At 44.3% G+C, this 19,150-nt stretch overlaps 1 protein-coding gene across 1 annotated transcript in view; it reads left to right on the top strand.

Annotated features, from left to right (window-relative positions):
* Nucleotides 1–2,269: 2,269 nt before the first annotated feature.
* The window catches only part of DCDC2C (doublecortin domain containing 2C), a 108,921-nt gene continuing 92,040 nt past the window's right edge, over nt 2,270–19,150 (top strand). The window contains exons 1-2 of the mRNA XM_065402188.1: nt 2,270–2,568; nt 4,875–4,926. Coding sequence (XP_065258260.1) covers nt 2,270–2,568; nt 4,875–4,926 — 351 coding nt within the window. The remainder of the gene's footprint in view (nt 2,569–4,874; nt 4,927–19,150) is intronic.

Here is a 19,150-nt window from a genome sequence, read left to right as displayed (position 1 = left end):
CTCCCTAATATTCAATAGATGTTGAAGCAGTTTTTAAAATCTGCCCCATAATTATGAGATTTTTTTTAACACCACATTTCAAATTTCTACCTACAACTATTCTGAAATTTCCCTCATTCACAGTGTCACGGCCTGAGAATTTCCCACCAATAAATCCCACACAAGAGAAGCATGACAGAGTCCTCAATGAGCCTGAAAATAATTCTAAAACTGGTAACAAATAATCACAAACTGAAATGATGTATTTAAAGCAATAGCAATCAAGCTTTTGCAGTTGGAGAACCACAGAAGTGATTGCATTATTTTTTAAAAATTGCCTTCCCCCCGGGGACAGCTGCCAAAATGTTGTCAAGGAGTCCTATGCCACCGTATTCCAATGTGGAACCAATGGCTTTAAAATGGGTCTTCAACCAGTTTCCTCTTTAACTAGACTGGGGTGTTTTTTTTGACAAAAATTCTGCCAGTTTGCTTGTTGCCAAAGGGAGCTCTCTGGGCTTTTGGAAGGGCTACAAAGCAGGGGCGGGAGCAATGACAGTCCTGAATTTAAGATGGCATGATGGGAGAATAGTAAGTAGCAGGAAGGGAAGGAAGAGAGTTTAAGGAAATTTTGTGCTAGGGAGAAAGGAGGAGAGACTGAGGGGATTTCTGCAAAGGGGGTGAAATGATTGAGGGTCGGGAGGAAGGAAGGGGATCTGATGGGGGTGGGAGAAGGGGGTGAAGTGACAGGGTGGGGAGGAAGGAAGGGGATCTGATGGGAGTTGGGAGAGGTGATGGGGAGGAAGGAAGGGGATCTGATGGGGGTGGGAGAAGGGGGTGAAGTGACGGGATGGGGGAGGAAGGAAGGGGTTCTGATGGGGGTGGGGAAGAGGTGACTGGGGGAGGGAGGAAGGGGATCTGATGGGGGTCGGGGAGAGGTGACTGGGGGAGGGAGGAAGGGGATCTGATGGGGGTCCGGGAGAGGTGACAGGGGAGGAAGGAAGGGGATCTGATGGGGGTGGGAGAAGGGGGTGAAGCGGGGGAGGAAGAAAGGGGATCTGATGGGGGTGGGGGAGAGGTGACCGGGGGAGGGAGGAAGGGAATCTGATGGGGGTGGGGGAGAGGTGACCTGGGGAGGAAGGAAGGGGATCGGATGGGGGTCAGGGAGAGGTGACTGGGAGAGGAAGGAAGGGGATCTGATAGGGTGGGAGAAGGGGGTGAAATGGGGGAGGAAGGAAGGGGATTGGATGGGGGCTGGGGAGAGGTGGTTGGCAGAGGAAGGAAGGGGATCTGATGGGGTGGAAGAAGGGGTGAAGCAGAGGAGGAAGGAAGGGGATCAGATGGGGGCCGGGGAGAGGTGACTGGGGGAGAAAGGAGATCTGATGGGGATTGGGGAGAGGTGACTGGGGGAGGAAGGAAGGGGATCTGATGGGGACTGGGGAGAGGTGACTCGGGGAGGAAGGAAGGGATCTGATGGGGTAGGAGAAGAGGGTGAAGCGGAGGAGGAAGGAAGGGGATCTGATGGGGTTGAGAAGGAGGTGAAGCAGGGGAGGAAGGAAGGGGATCTGATGGGGATTGGGGAGAGGTGACTGGGGGAGGAAGGAAGGGATCTGATGGGGTGGGAGAAGGAGATCGGATGGGGATTGGGGAGAGGTGACTGGGGGAGGAAGGAAGGGATCTGATGGGGTAGGAGAAGAGGGTGAAGCGGAGGAGGAAGGAAGGGATCGGATGGGGTAGGAGAAGAGGGTGAAGCAGAGGAGGAAGGAAGGGGATCTGGCGCGGGGCAGACTGAGCGCGGAGGGACCTGAGCGACCGGAGGGGATGTGCGGTACGGAAGTCGCGGGCAGGCGGCCATTGACGAAGGAGAGACTGGGGGAGACCAAGGCGGGTTGTTCGCTCCGCCTCCTCCGGCCGCGCTGTCCAGATGGCGGCCCCGTGGCGTGCCCCCGCTCGGCAGGTTGCCGGGGCGACAAGTCTATGCCCCGGGGCCCGGCTTGCCCCCTGCCTGCGGGGATGGGGATCACAATCCCCGCGGATCACGTCAGCCCCATGCCGGGAGGGGAGAGGGGGCCGGCTCGGGACAGCTGCTGCGATCCGGGGCTGGGGGCGGGGCCGCGCCGCCTGGGGACGCTATGAATTAGGAGGCCTGTGGAGCAGCCCCAGCTGGTGCCTCGTACAGCTCAGGAGCCCAGATAGCGTCTGTGAATAGCCCCCACCGCTGCCCTGGCTGGGGGCTGGGTTATTGTGTGTATTAGCCTCACCTGCCCCTCCCAGCCCGCCTTCCCCCGGGGCCATGGTGCCATCGCCACGGCCCCGGGCCAGCTACAGCCTGACGGGGGTGACCCCGGCCAGCACGGTGCTGGTGTACCGCAACGGGGACCCCTTCTATTTGGGCAGGAAGTTCGTGATCCACGATCGCTACGTGAGGACTTTCGAGGCGCTGATAGCCCAGTTGAATGAAGGGGTGGAGGTGCCCTTTGGGGTGAGGACTCTATACACCCCCCAGGAAGGGCACCGCGTCCGCAACCTGTCCGACCTAAAACAGGGCGGGAAATACGTGGCCGCTGGGCGGGAAAGGTTTAAAAAACTGGAGTAAGTATGAAAAACTGGCTCAACATTTAAATTTTGTAAAAATCTTTTATTATTACCATAGTTCCTAGAAAACCTAATAGAGATCAGGGGTCCATTGCGTTAGGTGCTGTACAATTACATAATACCAGACAGTACCCAAAGAGCTACCTTTTAAATAGACAAAACAAACAAACAGGCTGAAAGGGCCTGACACATTGCACAAAGAATTGTTACCTAAGATTACATAGTAAATCTATGGCCAAACAGGAATGGAATACTGTTTTCCTGAATCCTACACCACTGCCCTCCATATCCACTGGGCTACATTGCCAAACCGAAGCCAATAGAAGTGTTTCCAAAAGTTAAAATGAAAAAAATTATATCTAATGGAAATAGTTGGTTTTAAACAACTCTACATTTCTCTGCAGGGTTTGCAATCAAAATGTTGCTGCACTGAGAACCTGAAACTGACTGAATAAATGTGAAACTGACTACATTGCGTTTTACTTGTCCAAGCTGAGAAAAATGCAAAAAGCAAAGTATAAATAGTGAAAAGTAATTTGCCTTGTTAAAATGTTAACTTGTTATGATTACATATAGTTACTCATTTCTTTACCCGTCTTTAAAGTGTCCCATCTAGTGATGACAGTTTCAAAGCAGGTGATGCCAACACTTAGGCCTTGTCTTCACCAGGAACAAAGCTGTGTTTTTTAATTTAACTAATACATGGTAAAATCCTAGTGAAGACAGGGCAATTTGTAGGTGTAACATGAGTGAATGGGTTAAAGCTCAATTAGGCTTAAAGAGAATCTCCAGTAACAGAATAAGGACAAAATTCGGATTCTACACCAATGAGGGCAGTGGTACTGACAGGAGTTGGTAAATTACAATAGGAAGGGCCATCTTGCAGATACTACAGCTTCTACAATGTTATGCTCTATATTGAGCTTGAATGGAAATGATGGAATTGTGATTCCAGATGTTCAAACAACTCCACTGCCTCTGTTGTGTCTCATAGTTTTGCCAAGGAAGAACAGAGTGAAATTAACAAGATTCCAGTCAGCTTCACTGAAAAACTGTGGGCAGCACAATTTCATGCACCAGCTGTGGTTGCTGCTGCTGGTTGGGGAAACTGGAAGTTATTCCTAAGTAGATTTGGGCTCGTTAAGTGCTGCAAAGCAAGTATTCAAGAACATTTATTTGAATTCTGAATTACTGTTTGATTAGACCATGTTTATGGCCTTGATTGTGCTTTTCTTAAAACATGTGTGAATGTATTTTTTTTGCAGAAACTCATAGAGAATAGGTGCAGTTTATATAAATACCCATATTTGCCTGGGTATTTGTGCATGAACAAAATTTCATTATTGTTTGTTGTTCCAACAGCGAGTAACTGAAAGGGACATAACTGAGCACTACTGATTATTTTTCCCCTGTATTTGGAACGTGAAACTGAAATTCAAATAGTAGTTTTTAACGGAAATCAGTTTATATAGTTTCTTATGAAGTCCAAAGATCTGATGTTGACACAGTTTTGGAAAGAGTGTAAGATAACTGCTGCTATAGTGCCATCAGTGGGCCCATGAACATTTTTGTTTATTCCACATAACAGCTGCTTTTTGAACAAAACTTGGCATTGGAGATGATGATGTAATAACACAAAACAAATCAACAAAACAAACAAAGAACATTATATTTGGAATCCATACGGGATTTTATAACAGTTTTAAAATCGAGTAGTTCAAATTTAGGGCCCAATCATACAAGCTGCTGAAGAATCTTCCGGAGAGGTGTTGTGCATTCTCAACACCCACTCAAGATCATGGAGAGGATCTTCGCAGGATACTCAATAACTCAGCAATGGTCCTTTAAATTTACAATATCAGCATCTTAAAAAATAAAAAGCATCCAGAGACCCCAAATGAAATTAAAGTCCCATTGTGCTTTGCACTGTACACACACACACCGTCCTGCCCCTTAGAGTTTACTATCTAAAATAAATAGACAAGACAGACGAAGTCTGGAAAGAGGGGAGTATTATTTCCTCTTTACAGACAGGGAGCGAATGTCCAAAGATTAAATGACTTGCAAACAAGTCTGTTGGAGAACCATGGAATAAATCTAAATATGCTGAATCCCAGACCAGTGCCTAAACCACAAGCTCATCCTTCCAATTTATAAAATATACTAAAACTGACCAAAATCTGCAATATTTTGTCACTAATTAAGGGTGTTACAACTAGGCTAAAATGTTTTATGAAATTACTAATCTATTGAAACAGATGAATATATTTTGTCTAATTTTCCTTTTTTCCCCTCTCCTGCAGTTATATTCATATAGGCATAAAAAAACCACAAAGACGAAAGAAGGTAGTGGTGGTAAGTATATAACTCTTAAAACTACCTTTTTAACATATTGTCAGGAGTTAGGCCATTAATTGGCCGTATCTTTGCTTCTTTCATAAGGAAAATTTGGAAGCCAAAAAAAAAAAAAAGATTGCACTCCAATACTCTTTAATCACTGGGAGTCCTTGAAATCTCTCTCGCCACAATTTCTCCAATAATTAACACCATGCAGTTTATATATGTGTTTCTCTAAACAAAGGTTCACTATTGTAATGATTATTGTTTTATATCCAATATTTACATGGCAAGGATTTGTAAACCTGTTAAAGCTTCCTGAATAAATAAGTAGTTAAAAAAAATTTCATTTGCAATGTTCTAGTAGAAGATCATGTACAGTCATGACACTCATGAAGAACAAGACATGTGCCTGAAATTAATTGTCCCAAATTTTAAATTCCTGCACTTACCTTTGAGATACACATCACACTTGAAGTTTGTCATGGCTTTTCTTGTTGATTAATACAGTGCTTTATAAATAATGTAAGCAATCTCTAGCTAGAATATAAGGGATATTCATTTCTGTTACAAAAATAACCCATAGACATAGGGTTAAGGATTTTGCACCAGAAGATGAAAATAAAAAGGCTTAAACCCCCATATCCATATTATTTTTTTATTGAATATGGATATGGTTAATCAGGAAGACCAGGGCTACACAGGAAGGCTTAGAAAGCTACACAGGAAGGCTTGAGGGCTACTCAGGAAGACCAGGGCTTTAAAAAGTTTGCTCCTAAGCAACCTGAGGAGCTAGCGAACAGGAGCGGCTAACAGGGGAATTTTGCGAGGGAGTTTACAGGGGGAAGAGTAAGAGGGGGCTAGATACACTTTCCATTTCGTAAACTTCTTTAAACTTAAGCCAAAAACCACCCCCGATAAAAACAAAAAAGGAACGAGCTTCAGGAGTAAAAAGAGAATGCAGGCAGAAGTCCAGCAACAGAGTGGGGGCTACCCAGTTTATTGCACCCAATGCAGCATGTATGATTAACTGTCCTATGAGCAGGTGGGATATGTGTGCATTCGGTGCAAGGAGCTACTGGAGAGAGAGAGGTACATAGATGAGACTTTCCGGGACACAGTAGAACGGTACCACCCCCGATCTGACAGCCTCTGTGCCTTTGTGGAGGATGAAAGTCTCAGGGAAGGAGAACATCCAACTGGAGCAAAGGGAAATGATCCCATAGTTAAAACAACGAGGAGTCCTTGTGGCACCTTAGAGACTAACAAATTTATTTGGGCATAAGCTTTTGTGGGCTAAAACGAAAGCTTATGCCCAAATAAATGTTAGTCTCAGGTGCCACAAGGACTTCTAATTGTTTTTGCTGATACAGACTAACACGGCTACCACTCTGAAACATGATCCCATAGTTGGGACCCTCCTTCCAGATGATGTTGTGGTATCCTCTTGCACTGAGGATATCAGTTATTAGGAAGAGACAGGTATTAATAATGGGCGATTCGATCATTATAAACATAGCTGGGTTTGCGATGACCGGGAGAACTGCATGGTGACTTTCCTGCCTGGTGTGAAGGTTGCGGATCTCTTGAGACATCTAGATAGACTTATGTGTAGTGCTGGGGAGGAGCCGGTGGTCATGGTACATGTAGGTACCAATGACATAGGAAAGGATAGGAGACATGTCCTGGAGGCTACATTTAGGTTGCTAGGTAAGAGCTTGAAGTTCAGGACCTCCATGGTAGCATTCTCTGAAATGCTTCCAGTTCCATGTACAAGGCCAGTTAGACAGGCAGAACTGCAGGGTCTCAATGTGTGGATGAGACAATGGTGTAGGGAGGAGGGGTTTAGATTTATTAGGAACTGGGGAAACTTTTGGGAAAGGGGGAGCCTATACAGAAAAGATGGGCTCCAAGTAAACCAAAATGGAACCAGATTGCTGGCACTTAAAATTAAAAAGGTCGTAGATCAGTTTTTAAACTAAGGGCTGGGGGAAAGCTGACAGGTGCGGAGGAGCACGTGGTTTGGACAGAGACATCCCTTAGGGGAGGATCTACTAACGGAGATTCTCTATGTCCTAGTAAGGAGGAGAGTATGGAAGATGATAAAATACAGGTAGGATCTGATGAGAAACAGTCAAATGAAAAAAAGTCTCATTCAATTACAGTAACTCCTCACTTAACATTGTAGTTATGTTCCTGAAAAATGCAACTTTAAGCGAAACGATGTTAAGCGACTCCAATTTCCCCATAAGAATTAATGTAAATGAGGGGGTTAGGTTCCAGGGAAAATTTTTTCACCAGACAAAAGACCACACAGACACACACACACACTATAAGTTTTAAACAGACAATTTAATACTGGTACACAGTGATGATGATTGTGAGGCTTGGTTGAGGTGGAGGAGTCAGAAGGTGGGATATTTCCCTTACTGCTAAATGATGAACTAGCAATTGGCTGAGCCCTCAAGGGTTAACTCTCTCACTCTACAAGGCAGCAGGAATGGAGGGAGATATGCGCATTTCCCCTTTAAGTACACTGCCTTGTTAATTAGATCAGCTTGCTGAGACCGCAGCTGCTGCAAGCTCCCTCCGTCCTGAGCCCTGGTGTGTCCCCCCTGCTCTATGGAAGTTGAGGTAAGCCGGGTGCAGGAGCGGGGGAAGGTGGACACCCTGCTATTAGCCCCCCTCTTCATAGCCCCCTCCAGAATCTGGTCCATGAGGTGAATATAGCTGAACCGGTTGGTAATAGTGACCATAATATACCGTATATACTTGTTCATTAGCCTGTTTGTTTATAAGCCGACCCCCCAAGATGGTTAGGTAAAAATAGCAAAAACTGTATGACCCTTTCATAAGCCAACCCTATATTTCAGGGGTTGGCAAACTTTGGCTCCCAGCCGTCAGGGTAAGCTGCTGGCGCGTCGGGACGTTTTGTTTACTTGGAGCATCTGCAGGCATGGAGCCCTTCAGCTCCACTTCCCGCAACTCCCATTGGCTGGGAACGGCGAACCGCGGCCACAGGGAGCTGAGGGGTTCCATGCCTGCAGACGCTCCAGGTAAACAAAACGACAGTGTATTAGATATTAAATTTTGGTGTAGACCCGTTTATAAGCCGACCCCCGCTCTTTGATGCGTTACTTTTTTACCAAAAATATTCAGCTTATGAATGAATATACAGGTCTGTCGCATCTTTCACGCATTTAACATGCGCAATTTCAGCTTTACGCGGTCGGCAAAAACAAAAAAAAGAGAAAAATAACAATTTTAATACTGTACTTGTAGTGTGGGCGATTCCGCCCGCCATTCAACTCAATGTAATTTTGACTATACACGGTTTTCGCTTTACGCGCTAACTGCGGAACGGAGCCCCCGCGTAAGATAAGACTCACCTGTACACGGTAATTAAATTTAACATCCCTATGGCAGGGAAAACACCACAGCGGCCCAACACTGTAGCATTTAATTTCAGAAAGGGGAACTACACAAAAATGAGGAGGTTAGTTAAACAGAAATTAAAAGGTACAGCACCAAAAGTAAAATCCCTGCAAGCTTTATGGAAACTTTTTAAAGACACTGTAATAGAGGCTGCTTAAATTAAATGTATACCCCAAATTAAAAACATAGTAAGAGAACCAAAAAAGAGCCACAGTGGCTAAACAACCAAGTAAGAGAAGCAGTGAGAGGCAAAAAGACATCCTTTAAAAAGTGGAAGTTAAATCCTAGTGAGGAAAATAGAAAGAAGCAGAAACTCTGGAAAATGAAGTGTAAAAATATAATTAGGAAGGCCAAAAAAGAATTTGAAGAACAGCTAGCCAATGACTCAAAAAAATTTTTTTTAAGTACATCAGAAGAAGGAAGCCTGCTAAACAACCAGTGGGGCCACTGGACGACTGAGGTGCTAAAGGAGCACTCAGGGATGATAAGGCCATTGTGGAGAAACTAAATTAATTCTTTGCATCGATCTTCACGGTTGAGGATGTGAGGGAGATTCCCAAACCTGAGCCATTTTTTTTAGGTGACAAATCTGAGGAAATGTCCCAGATTGAAGTGTCATTAGAGGAGGTTTTGGAACAAATTTGATAAACTAAACAGTAATAAGTCACCAGGACCAGATGGTATTCACCCAAGAGTTCTGAGGGAACTCAAATGTGAAATTGCAGGACTACTAACTGTAGTCTATAACCTATTATTTAAATCAGCTTCTGTACCAAATGACTGGAGGATAGCTAATGTGATGCCAATTTTTAAAAAGGGCTCCAGAGGTGACCCCGGCAATTACAGGCCGGTAAGCCTGTCTTCAGTACCAGGCAAACTGACTGAAACTATAGTAAAGAACAAAATTGTCAGACACATAGATGAACATAATTAGTTGGGGAAGAGTCAACATGGTTTTTGTAAAGGGAAATCATGCCTCACCAATCTACTAAAATTCTTTGAGGGGGTCAACAAGCATGTGGACAAGGGGGATCCAGTGGACATAATGTATTTAGATTTCAGAAAGCCTTTGACAAGGTCCCTCACCAAAGGCTTTTAAGCAAAGTAAGCAGTCATGGGATAAGAGGGAAGGTCCTCTCATGGATTGGTAACTGGTTAAAAGATAGGAAATAAAGGGTAGGAATGAATGGTAAGTTTTCAGAATGGAGAGAGGTAAATAGTGAGGTCTGTACTGGGCCCAGTCCTATTCAACGTATTTATAAATGATCTGGAAAAAGGGGCAAACAGTGAGGTGGCAAAATTAGCAGATGATACAAAACTACTCAAGATAGTTAAGTCCCAGGCAGGCTGTGAAGAGCTACAAAAGGATCTTTCAAAACTGGGTGACTGGGCAACAAACTGGCAGATGAAATTCAATGTTGATAAATGCAAAGTAATGCACACTGGAAAACGTAATCCCAACTATACATATAAAACGATGGGGGTCTAAATTAGCTGTTACCACTCAAGAAAGAGATCTTAGAGTCATTGTGGATAGTTCTCTGAAAACATCCACTCAATGTGCAGCGGCAGTCAAAAAAGAAAACAGAATGTTGGAAATATTAAGAAAGGGATAGATAATAAGACAAAGTATCATATTGCCTCTATATAAATCCATGGTACGCCCACATCTTGAATACTGCATTCAGATGTGGTCGCCACATCTTAAAAAAGATATATTGGAATTGGAAAAGGTTCAGAAAAGGGCAACAAAAATGATTAGGGGTATGGAACAGCTTCCGTATAAGGAAAGATTAATAAGATTGGGACTTTTCAGCTTGGAAAAGAGACGACTAAGGAGGGATATGATAGAGGTCTATAAAATCATGACTGGTATGGAGAAAGTAAATAAGGAAGTGTTATTTACTCCTCATAACACAAGAAGTAGGGGCCACCAAATGAAATTAATAGGCAACAGGTTTAAAACAAACAAAAGGAAGTATTTTTTCCACACAACGCACAGTGAACCTGTGGAACTCCTTGCCAGAGGACCTTGTGAAGGCCAAGACTATAACAGGGTTAAAAAAAGAACTAGATAAGTTCATAGAGGATAGGTCCATCAATGGCTATTACCAGAATGGGCAGTGATGGGGTCCCTAACGTCTGTTTACCATAAGCTGGGAAAGGCGACAAGGGAATCTTGAGGATTACCTGGTGTCAAGTATCGGGGGTAGCCGTGTTAGTCTGTATCTACAAAAACAACAAGGAGTCTGGTGGCACCTTAAAGACTAACAGATTTATTTGGGCATAAGCTTTCGTGAGTAAAAACCTCACTTCTTACTCACGAAAGCTTATGCCCAAATAAATCTGTTAGTCTTTAAGGTGCCACCAGACTCCTTGTTGTTTTTGAGGATTACCTGTTCTGTTCATTCCTTTTGGTGCACCTGGCATTGGCCACTGTCGGAAGACAGGATACTGGGCTAAATGGACCTTTGGTCTGACCCAGTATGGCCGTTCTTATGTTATGTTTTCTTTACCTTGCACCTTCTATGGAAGTGAGACAGAAATGAGAATTGAAGGCTAGAAAAATTAAAGGAGAGATTATGCAAAACTATTAAACGTAAACCTGTACTTGACTAATCCTTAGTTTCTACCCACTATTTATTATGCCTTTAAGATAGCGGAGTTGGAAATACCACAGTTGCTGTTTCATGTCTTCATCATTCTGGTGGGCCAAGTAGCCTTAGTAATCATTTTGCAAACACATGTAGCCCTGTTTCCTGTATCTTGTATTTTGAATTTATCATGCTACTGTATTTTGCATTATGGGCTCTGGTATTGCACACAGTGCATAGTGTGGTAGCATGCTAAATTCAGACACAATAGGGCAAGTAGTGTTAACTCAAACTGACACATGAATCCCCACCTCCTGGACTTCTTAGCCCCCTCTTCTCCAAAAATAGTTGCCACAGTTGGATCTGTGGATAAGTTCTTCTGGGCCATGGATCCATGCCAGCCAGGACACAGATGCAGAGATCAAGGGGATCTGATTAATTTGCCAGTGCTTGGAGGGCCTCCAAGCCTTAGAGTCTTCTGGGAAATTTCCCTTAATCCTTGGGTGCCATTCAAAACATGGTGAGAAAGGAATACTCACAGGAGAAAGTGGCAGGATCCAGACCATTGTCAGAGTTTTTTCAAGGTACACATAACTTCTGTCACATGCAAAGAAATGCCGGAACATCTCTAGCTTTAGAAAGTGTGCTTACCTTGACTTTGACTAAAAAATTCAAAAGTCCAATCCACAGACAAATTAATTGGCCTGGTGTATTTTAAGTCTCTCTTCACCTCTTCAGTCCCTTCATCACCTTTGCAACAGAATTCCAGAGCATCCTAACATTTTAAAGTCCTCAACATGCTGCTTACTTCAGAATCAGAACGTGCATGAGCCTAGCAAGGTCTACATCATAGAGAACACATAGAGCACAGGTTTGTCACTTGGTGTGTAAGTGAGGGAGCCCAGTTCTTCACTGGGGCTGTTAAATATGCATGTAGGTTTTGATTTAGATTGTAAGACTTTTTGGATGACGGGACTTACATCTTTCTTTTTCGTTTTATGCAGTACTGAGCCCACTATCTGTGCTCAACAAACACTTACAAGAGGAGCTGGTATAAAGTTTGCCTAACATTTTGAATGATAAAGGATTCTTGCAACCTTTTCTTTGAGAATTGTTAACACTTACTAGTACTATGTTGTATGTAGAGGGTTGGAGAAAAAGCGAGTTTGGGTTCCCTTCATGACACACCCGGACCCAGCACATGGCCCCAACAGCCCATCACCCTGTCCAGTGGGTACCACATGGGCAAGGAGACCCATGAGGTGGAAAAGCAGGAGAGCTAGGCTGCATATTGCCCCAGCAACCCATCCCTTCAACTCTGGGATAAGAGGCTTCCCCTGTTGCTAGCTTATGTAATTGGTTCTGTAGGTGTATTTGTTTGTTTTTGGTTTTTTGAAGTGGCAGTTGTCTCTCCTGAAGCCTCAGGGTTCAAACAGTGCTGCTAGTGCATGATGGGGAGGTTGTTACAGTTGTACAGAACATAATTTGTTTTAATCTTTGTCCTTATGCCCACCCCTCACAGGAAATTGCATTTAAAAAGAAGGTGCGGGGGTGGGGCGGAGGGCGAAACATGTTTAAGAGATGTTATTTAGGTTGCAAAGTCAAGCACTCAAAAGTTAGGAAATGCCAGATTTACAGTTGCCTATGCAGCCTTAATTTGGCCCCTTAATGTGTATGCATTATGACATTTAATTACATTATCCCATCCTTCCCTCCCCCCCCCCCCCCCCACAGAACCCCTGTGTTATTCAGTGCACAGGTTAGATGTACAAGTGGGCAGAATTCAAGTTGCATGTAAAAGTGACTTTTCCTAACTTCTGAGCACTTGATTGTGTAACCTAAGTAAATGTTTTTGTATGCAATAGATATGATAACAAAATAGTCATTTGAGACCAGAGTCCACTTGAATATACAAACGCTAAACTGGACACCCTTATTTAGGTGTACAGCTTTGACAACTGGACCTATAGCATACGGTATATATTTGTGTTGCAGTCTGCATCTACCTCTATGGACTTTTTATTTTGCCTTACTCATAATAGGTGATATTTACACCAGTACGGAGAGCCCACAGAAAGCCTGTGCACCATTTAATTCCCAGGTTAGCCCTTAAAGTAGGTCTTAAGTGATGCATAGACCTTGTATTGGAATTTAAACCAAAGTAAACAGGATTTAGCCTCACAAAGATCAAATTGGAAAGGTCCAGATAAACATCTACATTTTGAGATATCATTGGATTTAAATTGAAAACAAAGATTTGCAGTAGTAAATTGTTGTATTCATTGATACATTTGCAGTGAAATGTAGTGAACATGTACTAGTTTTCTTAAAATTACTGGTTTAACTGAAAATGTATCTTTTCAGTGAAAATGAATTGGAAAAATTAAGCGGGAACTCCAGGCGACCTTTATGTAAGGAAGAAATTCCTTTAAAATTAATTTTAAAAGCACGGTATGCTTTTAATATAATCTATTAAAATCAAAGTCTGGAAAACACCATAGTAAAATACATTTAAAATCACATTTTATTTATTGGGAGGAACAGGTTTTCAGTAAACTCCCTTGGGATCCTGAAGCCACACATTCAAGTTTGTTTTAATGAGAACATCTGAGTCTAATTTGGACAGCAGCACTTCTACTTTTACAGCTGTTTGTGACATATCTTTTATTCTAAGTGAGGTTTGACTGCAGAGAGACTGATTTAAAAAAAAACACAGATGAGGACGGTGCACCCCTTGCTGAATTTTCTCACTTTCTTTACATTAATAGCCAAGGATCCAAATTCTACCTATTCATGCATGCAGATGAAGGCAGAGATTGGACCCCACTGCAAACCTTGTGTAGTCAGCAATGATGACAGACCAAATGACTCTGTTTAAAATGTGTGGGCCAGATTCAGCTCTTGGTTACATAAGTATAAAACTGAAGTAAAACCATTGGCTTCAGTGGAGTTATTTTGGATTTACACTAATGAAACTGAGATCAGAATTTGGTCCTATCACCTTTAAAATTTGGGAGTTTATGGAAGTACAGCCCATGTAAGAGACTGGGAATGTCTTACACACAGTAATAATACACTTTTTGGCTAATTAAAGAGCAGCGTAAAGCTCCAAAAAGAATCCTTTTCAGCCAGAAAGATGGTAGCTGCCATGTACCTTGAACATGAGGGGATTAAAAAGTGGAAAAAAATCACTGCAGCAAGTAGTTTACATGTGCCCAGTGGTTCTCAAACTATTGTACTGGTGACCCCTTTCACATAGCAAGCCTCTGAGTGCGACCCCCTCCTTATAAATTAAAAACACTTTTATATATTTAACACCATTATAAATGCTGGAGGCAAAGCGGGGTTTGGGGTGGAGGCTGACAGCTCGTGACCCCCTATGTTATAACCTTGCGACCCCCTGAGGGGTCCCAACCCCCAGTTTGAGAACCCTTGTTCTATACCTTGGGCTGTGATGGCACTCATTGAGGCAGCGGCGGGGGGTGGGGGGGGGAGGGGGAAAGGGATGGCTAAATATGACCCAAGATAACAAAGAAATTTGTGGTTTCTTACACATGGCCACCCCATCCCTTTAATATTGTTTGTTTAAAGTCCTCTGGGAGAATCCTTCAGCGAAGAAGCCTGTGCTATAAATGTTTATCATTAAGGTTAAGAATCCGTCACAGGTATTTTTAGTAAAAGTCAGGGACAGGTCGTGGGCAATAACCAAAAATTAATGGAAGCCCATGACGAGTCCCTGACTTTTACTAAAAATATGCTGTGGGGGAATAACAGTTGAGCACTGCTGGGGAGCTGACCTCCGGCAGCTGCTCCAGGCCCGCTGCTGTTCCTGCAGCCCCGGGGGAGCTGACCCAACCCCAGCCGCTGCTTCAGCCCTGGGGCTGTTGCTCCAGCGGCCAGGGGATTGCTGCTACAGAGGTCAACCTGCTCGCCAGCTGCTCCGGCAGTCCCAGGGCTGACTGCTGGCCGCTGCTCTGGCGGCCCTGGGGACTGCTGCTCCGGCAGGTCTGGGGCTGGCTGCTTGCCAGCTGCTCCAGCCCCTCTGCTGCCCCGCGGCAGGGGCTGACTGCTGCTGCTTCAGCCCCAGAAGGGCTGACCCAATCCTGGGTTCTGCTTTAGCCCTGGGGCCGCTGCTTCGGCGGTCCTGGGACGGACAGCTGCTCCAGCCCTGCCACTGTGGAAGAAGTCCCAGAGATCCCGGAAAGTTACAGCATCACAGAATTGTACCCTTATTTATCATCATAGGCTTTTCTCTGTTGCCAGTCACTTTCATATCTAAGCCCAGGATCCTTGACTGGAAGAACTGTCTGCGCCACTCCTGCTTTTGGCACTTTGCCAGCAGCACTAGTGAGAGTGGTAGGGTAGAACCGATGCAATTCTACTTGGGTTTTAATTTTTGCTTCTGCTGGGTCCTCAGTGCTGATCATATGCTACTGTCAGGGCAGAGGAGGAAGGGGGAGGGAAAGAATAACTAGCATGCCCAGAAGCAGGAGTAGGATCATTCATGTGCAGCTCCAGCATAGTGTGTCTCGCTATGGTGCAGTTGGAGAAGTAGTGAAACTGAGTAGGATAATGTCAATTATTGCTTTTTGGTGCAATGGAGAAAAGTAATAAAAATACAACAAACAGTTGCTCTTACTCCTGTAGGAACTGAAACACCAGAGTTCAAATTAAACTGATGAATTCTCTGAATCATGCTTCTGACCTAGTTTTTAACAGTTAATCTAAACTGTTATATTTTCTGTATCTTCTGTCTGTCTCCCATTATGCTTTGCAAAATCTTTCCTAGTTTATAGTGTTTTCTGAATGTGAAACCACTGTTCAAGCTCCCTAAGGAATAGTAGTTCATTGAAATTCCATATACAGATTTAGGGCCCTGTGAAGGTATAAGGGTTATTATTTGACTGAGGTTAGAGGCCAGCAGAGGGCTGGCTGGCTGATTAGCTCCTCCTGCTGCACCTGCAGGAAAAGACCTGCAGCTTAACTTGCTGATCCTCATAAAAGGAATAGCAGGGAATGGAGAGGAAGAACTGCAATACCTACTAGAGGCTGTAGCTACTGCTGGGAAGAACTGCTCCTAGAAACAAAAATGAACAGAAGGGAGACTGGGGAAATCCTGTTACCAAAAGGCTCTGAGGTAAGAGCCAGGAACTTTGGACTGAGGAACTACAGGGGGTGAGGGACAGACCTTGGAAAGTTTTGATCTTGTTTGTTGAGGAGAAAGTTTTGATCTTGTTTGTTGAGGAGACTAAAAGAATCATAGAATATCAGGGTTGGAAGGGACCTTAGGAGGTCATCTAGTCCAACCCCCTGCTCAAAGCACGACCAATCCCCAACTAAATCATCCCAGCCAGGGCTTTGTCAAGCCTGACCTTAAAAACCTCTAAGGAAGGAGATTCCACCACATCCCTAGATAACCCATTCCAGTGCTTCACCACCCTCCTAGTGAAGAAGTTTTTCCTAATATCCAACCTAAACCTCCCCCACTGCAACTTGAGACCATTACTCCTTGTTCTGTCATCTGGTACCACTGAGAACTGTCTAGATCCATCCTCTTTGGAACCCCCTTTCAGGTAGTTGAAAGCAGCTATCAAATCCCCCGTCATTCTTCTCTTCTGCAGACTAAATAATCCCACTTCCCTCAGCCTCTTCTCATAAGTCATGTGCTCCAGCCCCCTAATCATTTTTGTTGCCCTCCTCTGGACTCTTTCCAATTTTCCCACATCCTTCTTGTAGTGTGGGGCCCAAAACTGGACACAGTACTCCAGATGAGGCCTTACCAATGTCGAATAGAGGGGAATGATCACTTCCCTCGATCTGCTGGCTATGCTCCTACTTATACAGCCCAAAATGCCGTTAGCCTTCTTGGCAACAAGGACACACTGTCGACTCATATCCAGCTTCTTGTCCACTGTAACCCCTAGGTCCTTTTCTGCAGAACTGCTGCCTAGCCACTCGGTCCCTAGTCTGTAGCAGTGCATGGGATTCTTCCGTCCTAAGTGCAAGACATAGAAAAAAGAAACCACAACAACTGACCCTGCTGGAAATTGCCTTCCCTGGACTCAGTGAGAAAATTCCAGGTAGAATTCCCCCAGGGACTTTGCTGGCTCAGAAAGAGCAAGCTGGGGTGCAGCCGGAAGAAGGCGTTATAAGACAGGCCCCAATCTTTTACATGCGGTGCCTGTAGATCTGAACCCCTTCCATAAATAAGGGCCATGGAGGAGATACTCCAAATGATGGTGAATCAACAGCAGGTGGAAAATGAAAGGAATCGTCAGTTCCACAAGGTACTCCTGGCCTCCCAGCAATGCTTGCAGGAAGCCCAGCTATCTGAGCTTGAGTGGAACAGACCGTTCCAAGAAGAGATGGGCTGCTTACTCTCATAGCAGCTGTGGGGAGACAGAAACAGCCATGTCTCATCTTGACCAAGATGGGGGGCAGCACTGATGTCCCAGAGGCCTACCTGACCACCTTCGAGTGGGCTGGGAGAAGAGTTCCTGGGCAGCGTGGCTGGTCCCATAACTCACTGGTGAGGCCCAAGCAGCATATTGGTCCCTGAGTGTGGATGAAGCACAATCCTATGCAATACAAAAGGCTGCCATCATGGACCACTTCTGTCTTTCTACAGAAGCTTACTGGAAGATATTTTGGTTGGAGACATTCTTTAATGGGGCATGCCCCTGGGCAATAGCTCAGTGGCTCTGGGACTACCCAATGGCTAAAACTAGAGGCTGAGACAGTGGTGGGGCTTATTGACAGTATTGGCCTAGAACAATACCCACCCATTCTCCATATGGTGGTACAAGCCTGGGTTCAATGGTTTTGGCCTGCATCCATGGCAGAGGTGGTCGAGACAACTGAGGGATTCATGGAGGCTGAATTACCTACGGGTGGGAAGGCCAGACTCTCGGTCAGCTAGCCACATTTAGAAAGGCAGTGAGAGAGAACCTACCAACCCAGCGAGAGTCTACCAAAATTTTACCCCATCCATGGGACCCTACACCCAGAACAGGGGCCCCAAAGTCCCAGGCTTCCAAGGAACCACCATTGCCCTCCTGTGAATGGCTCTGGTATGTTATCACTGCAGGCAACCTGGGCTCATCCGACAGGGAATGCCCCATGATGGAATGTGACAATATAATAAAGGGGCTAGAGCCAGGGAATTCCAGTCTGGGGACCGAGTGCTCCTACTTCTTCCCAGCTCAGAGAGTGGGGTAGGGACAGACCTGCGAAAGTTTTGATCTTCTTTGTTGAGGAGACTTGGAATAAAAGGAAAAAGAAACCACAACAACTGATCGTGCTGGAAACTACTTTCCCTGGACTCGACGAGAAGGTTCCAGGCCGAGTTCCCCCAGGGAGGGCACTGGCTCAGCAAGAGCCAGCCAGGGTCCAGTTGGAAGAGGGTACTATAAGACAGGCCCCAATATCTTACAGGCCCAGTCCACCAAACCTTTGCATGAGTGGTCCTTACTCATGTGAGTAGTCCCATTGTGTTTGCAGGAGTGATTCCTTAGTGATTTCTGGTTTAGGGCTTTGCCCTTAAGGTAATGCTAACCCAGAAATGATTGTTGGAATCAATGTTATAAGTCGAGCACCATGACATTGTTTTATAATTTTTCATATTATTTTTTGGGAATTACTTGTTTCATTTTATCCATTAAAACTGTTTTATTTTATTATATTTACGTGAATAAAATAACTCAAATGACCGTACATAAATAAAACTAGTGTATAAATCCATGTTTATGTATACTACATCATTTTATTAAGCACTATTCATTATTCTATGCCTTCAGACCTCACCAACCCCATCACAGTTAGTCATCCCAAAATACTCTGGACAGCTCCTTAACACTGGCCATAGCACTTCCCCAAAATAATTCCTGGAGCATATCTTTTAGAAAAAACATCCAGTCTTGATTTAAAAATTGCCAGTGATGGAGAATCCACCATAACTCTTAGTAAATTGTTCCAATGGCATTACGTTCACTAATAAAATTTTACACCTTATTTTCAGTTTGAATTTGTCTAGCTTCAACTTCCAATCTTTGGATTGTGTTATAACTTTGTCTGCTAGATTGAAGAGCCTATTATCAAATATTTGTTCCTCATGTAGGTACTTGAAGAATGTAATCAAGTCACACCTTAACCTTTTCTTTGTTTAAGCTAAATAGATTGAGTTCCTGGAGTCTATCACTATAAGGCATGTTTTC

The sequence above is a fragment of the Emys orbicularis genome, chromosome 3, assembly GCF_028017835.1.
Source record: "Emys orbicularis isolate rEmyOrb1 chromosome 3, rEmyOrb1.hap1, whole genome shotgun sequence".
NCBI classification, from domain to species: domain Eukaryota; kingdom Metazoa; phylum Chordata; order Testudines; family Emydidae; genus Emys; species Emys orbicularis.
Note: the sequence above shows the minus strand (reverse complement) of the source record. Positions and strands in the feature narration are given on the sequence as shown.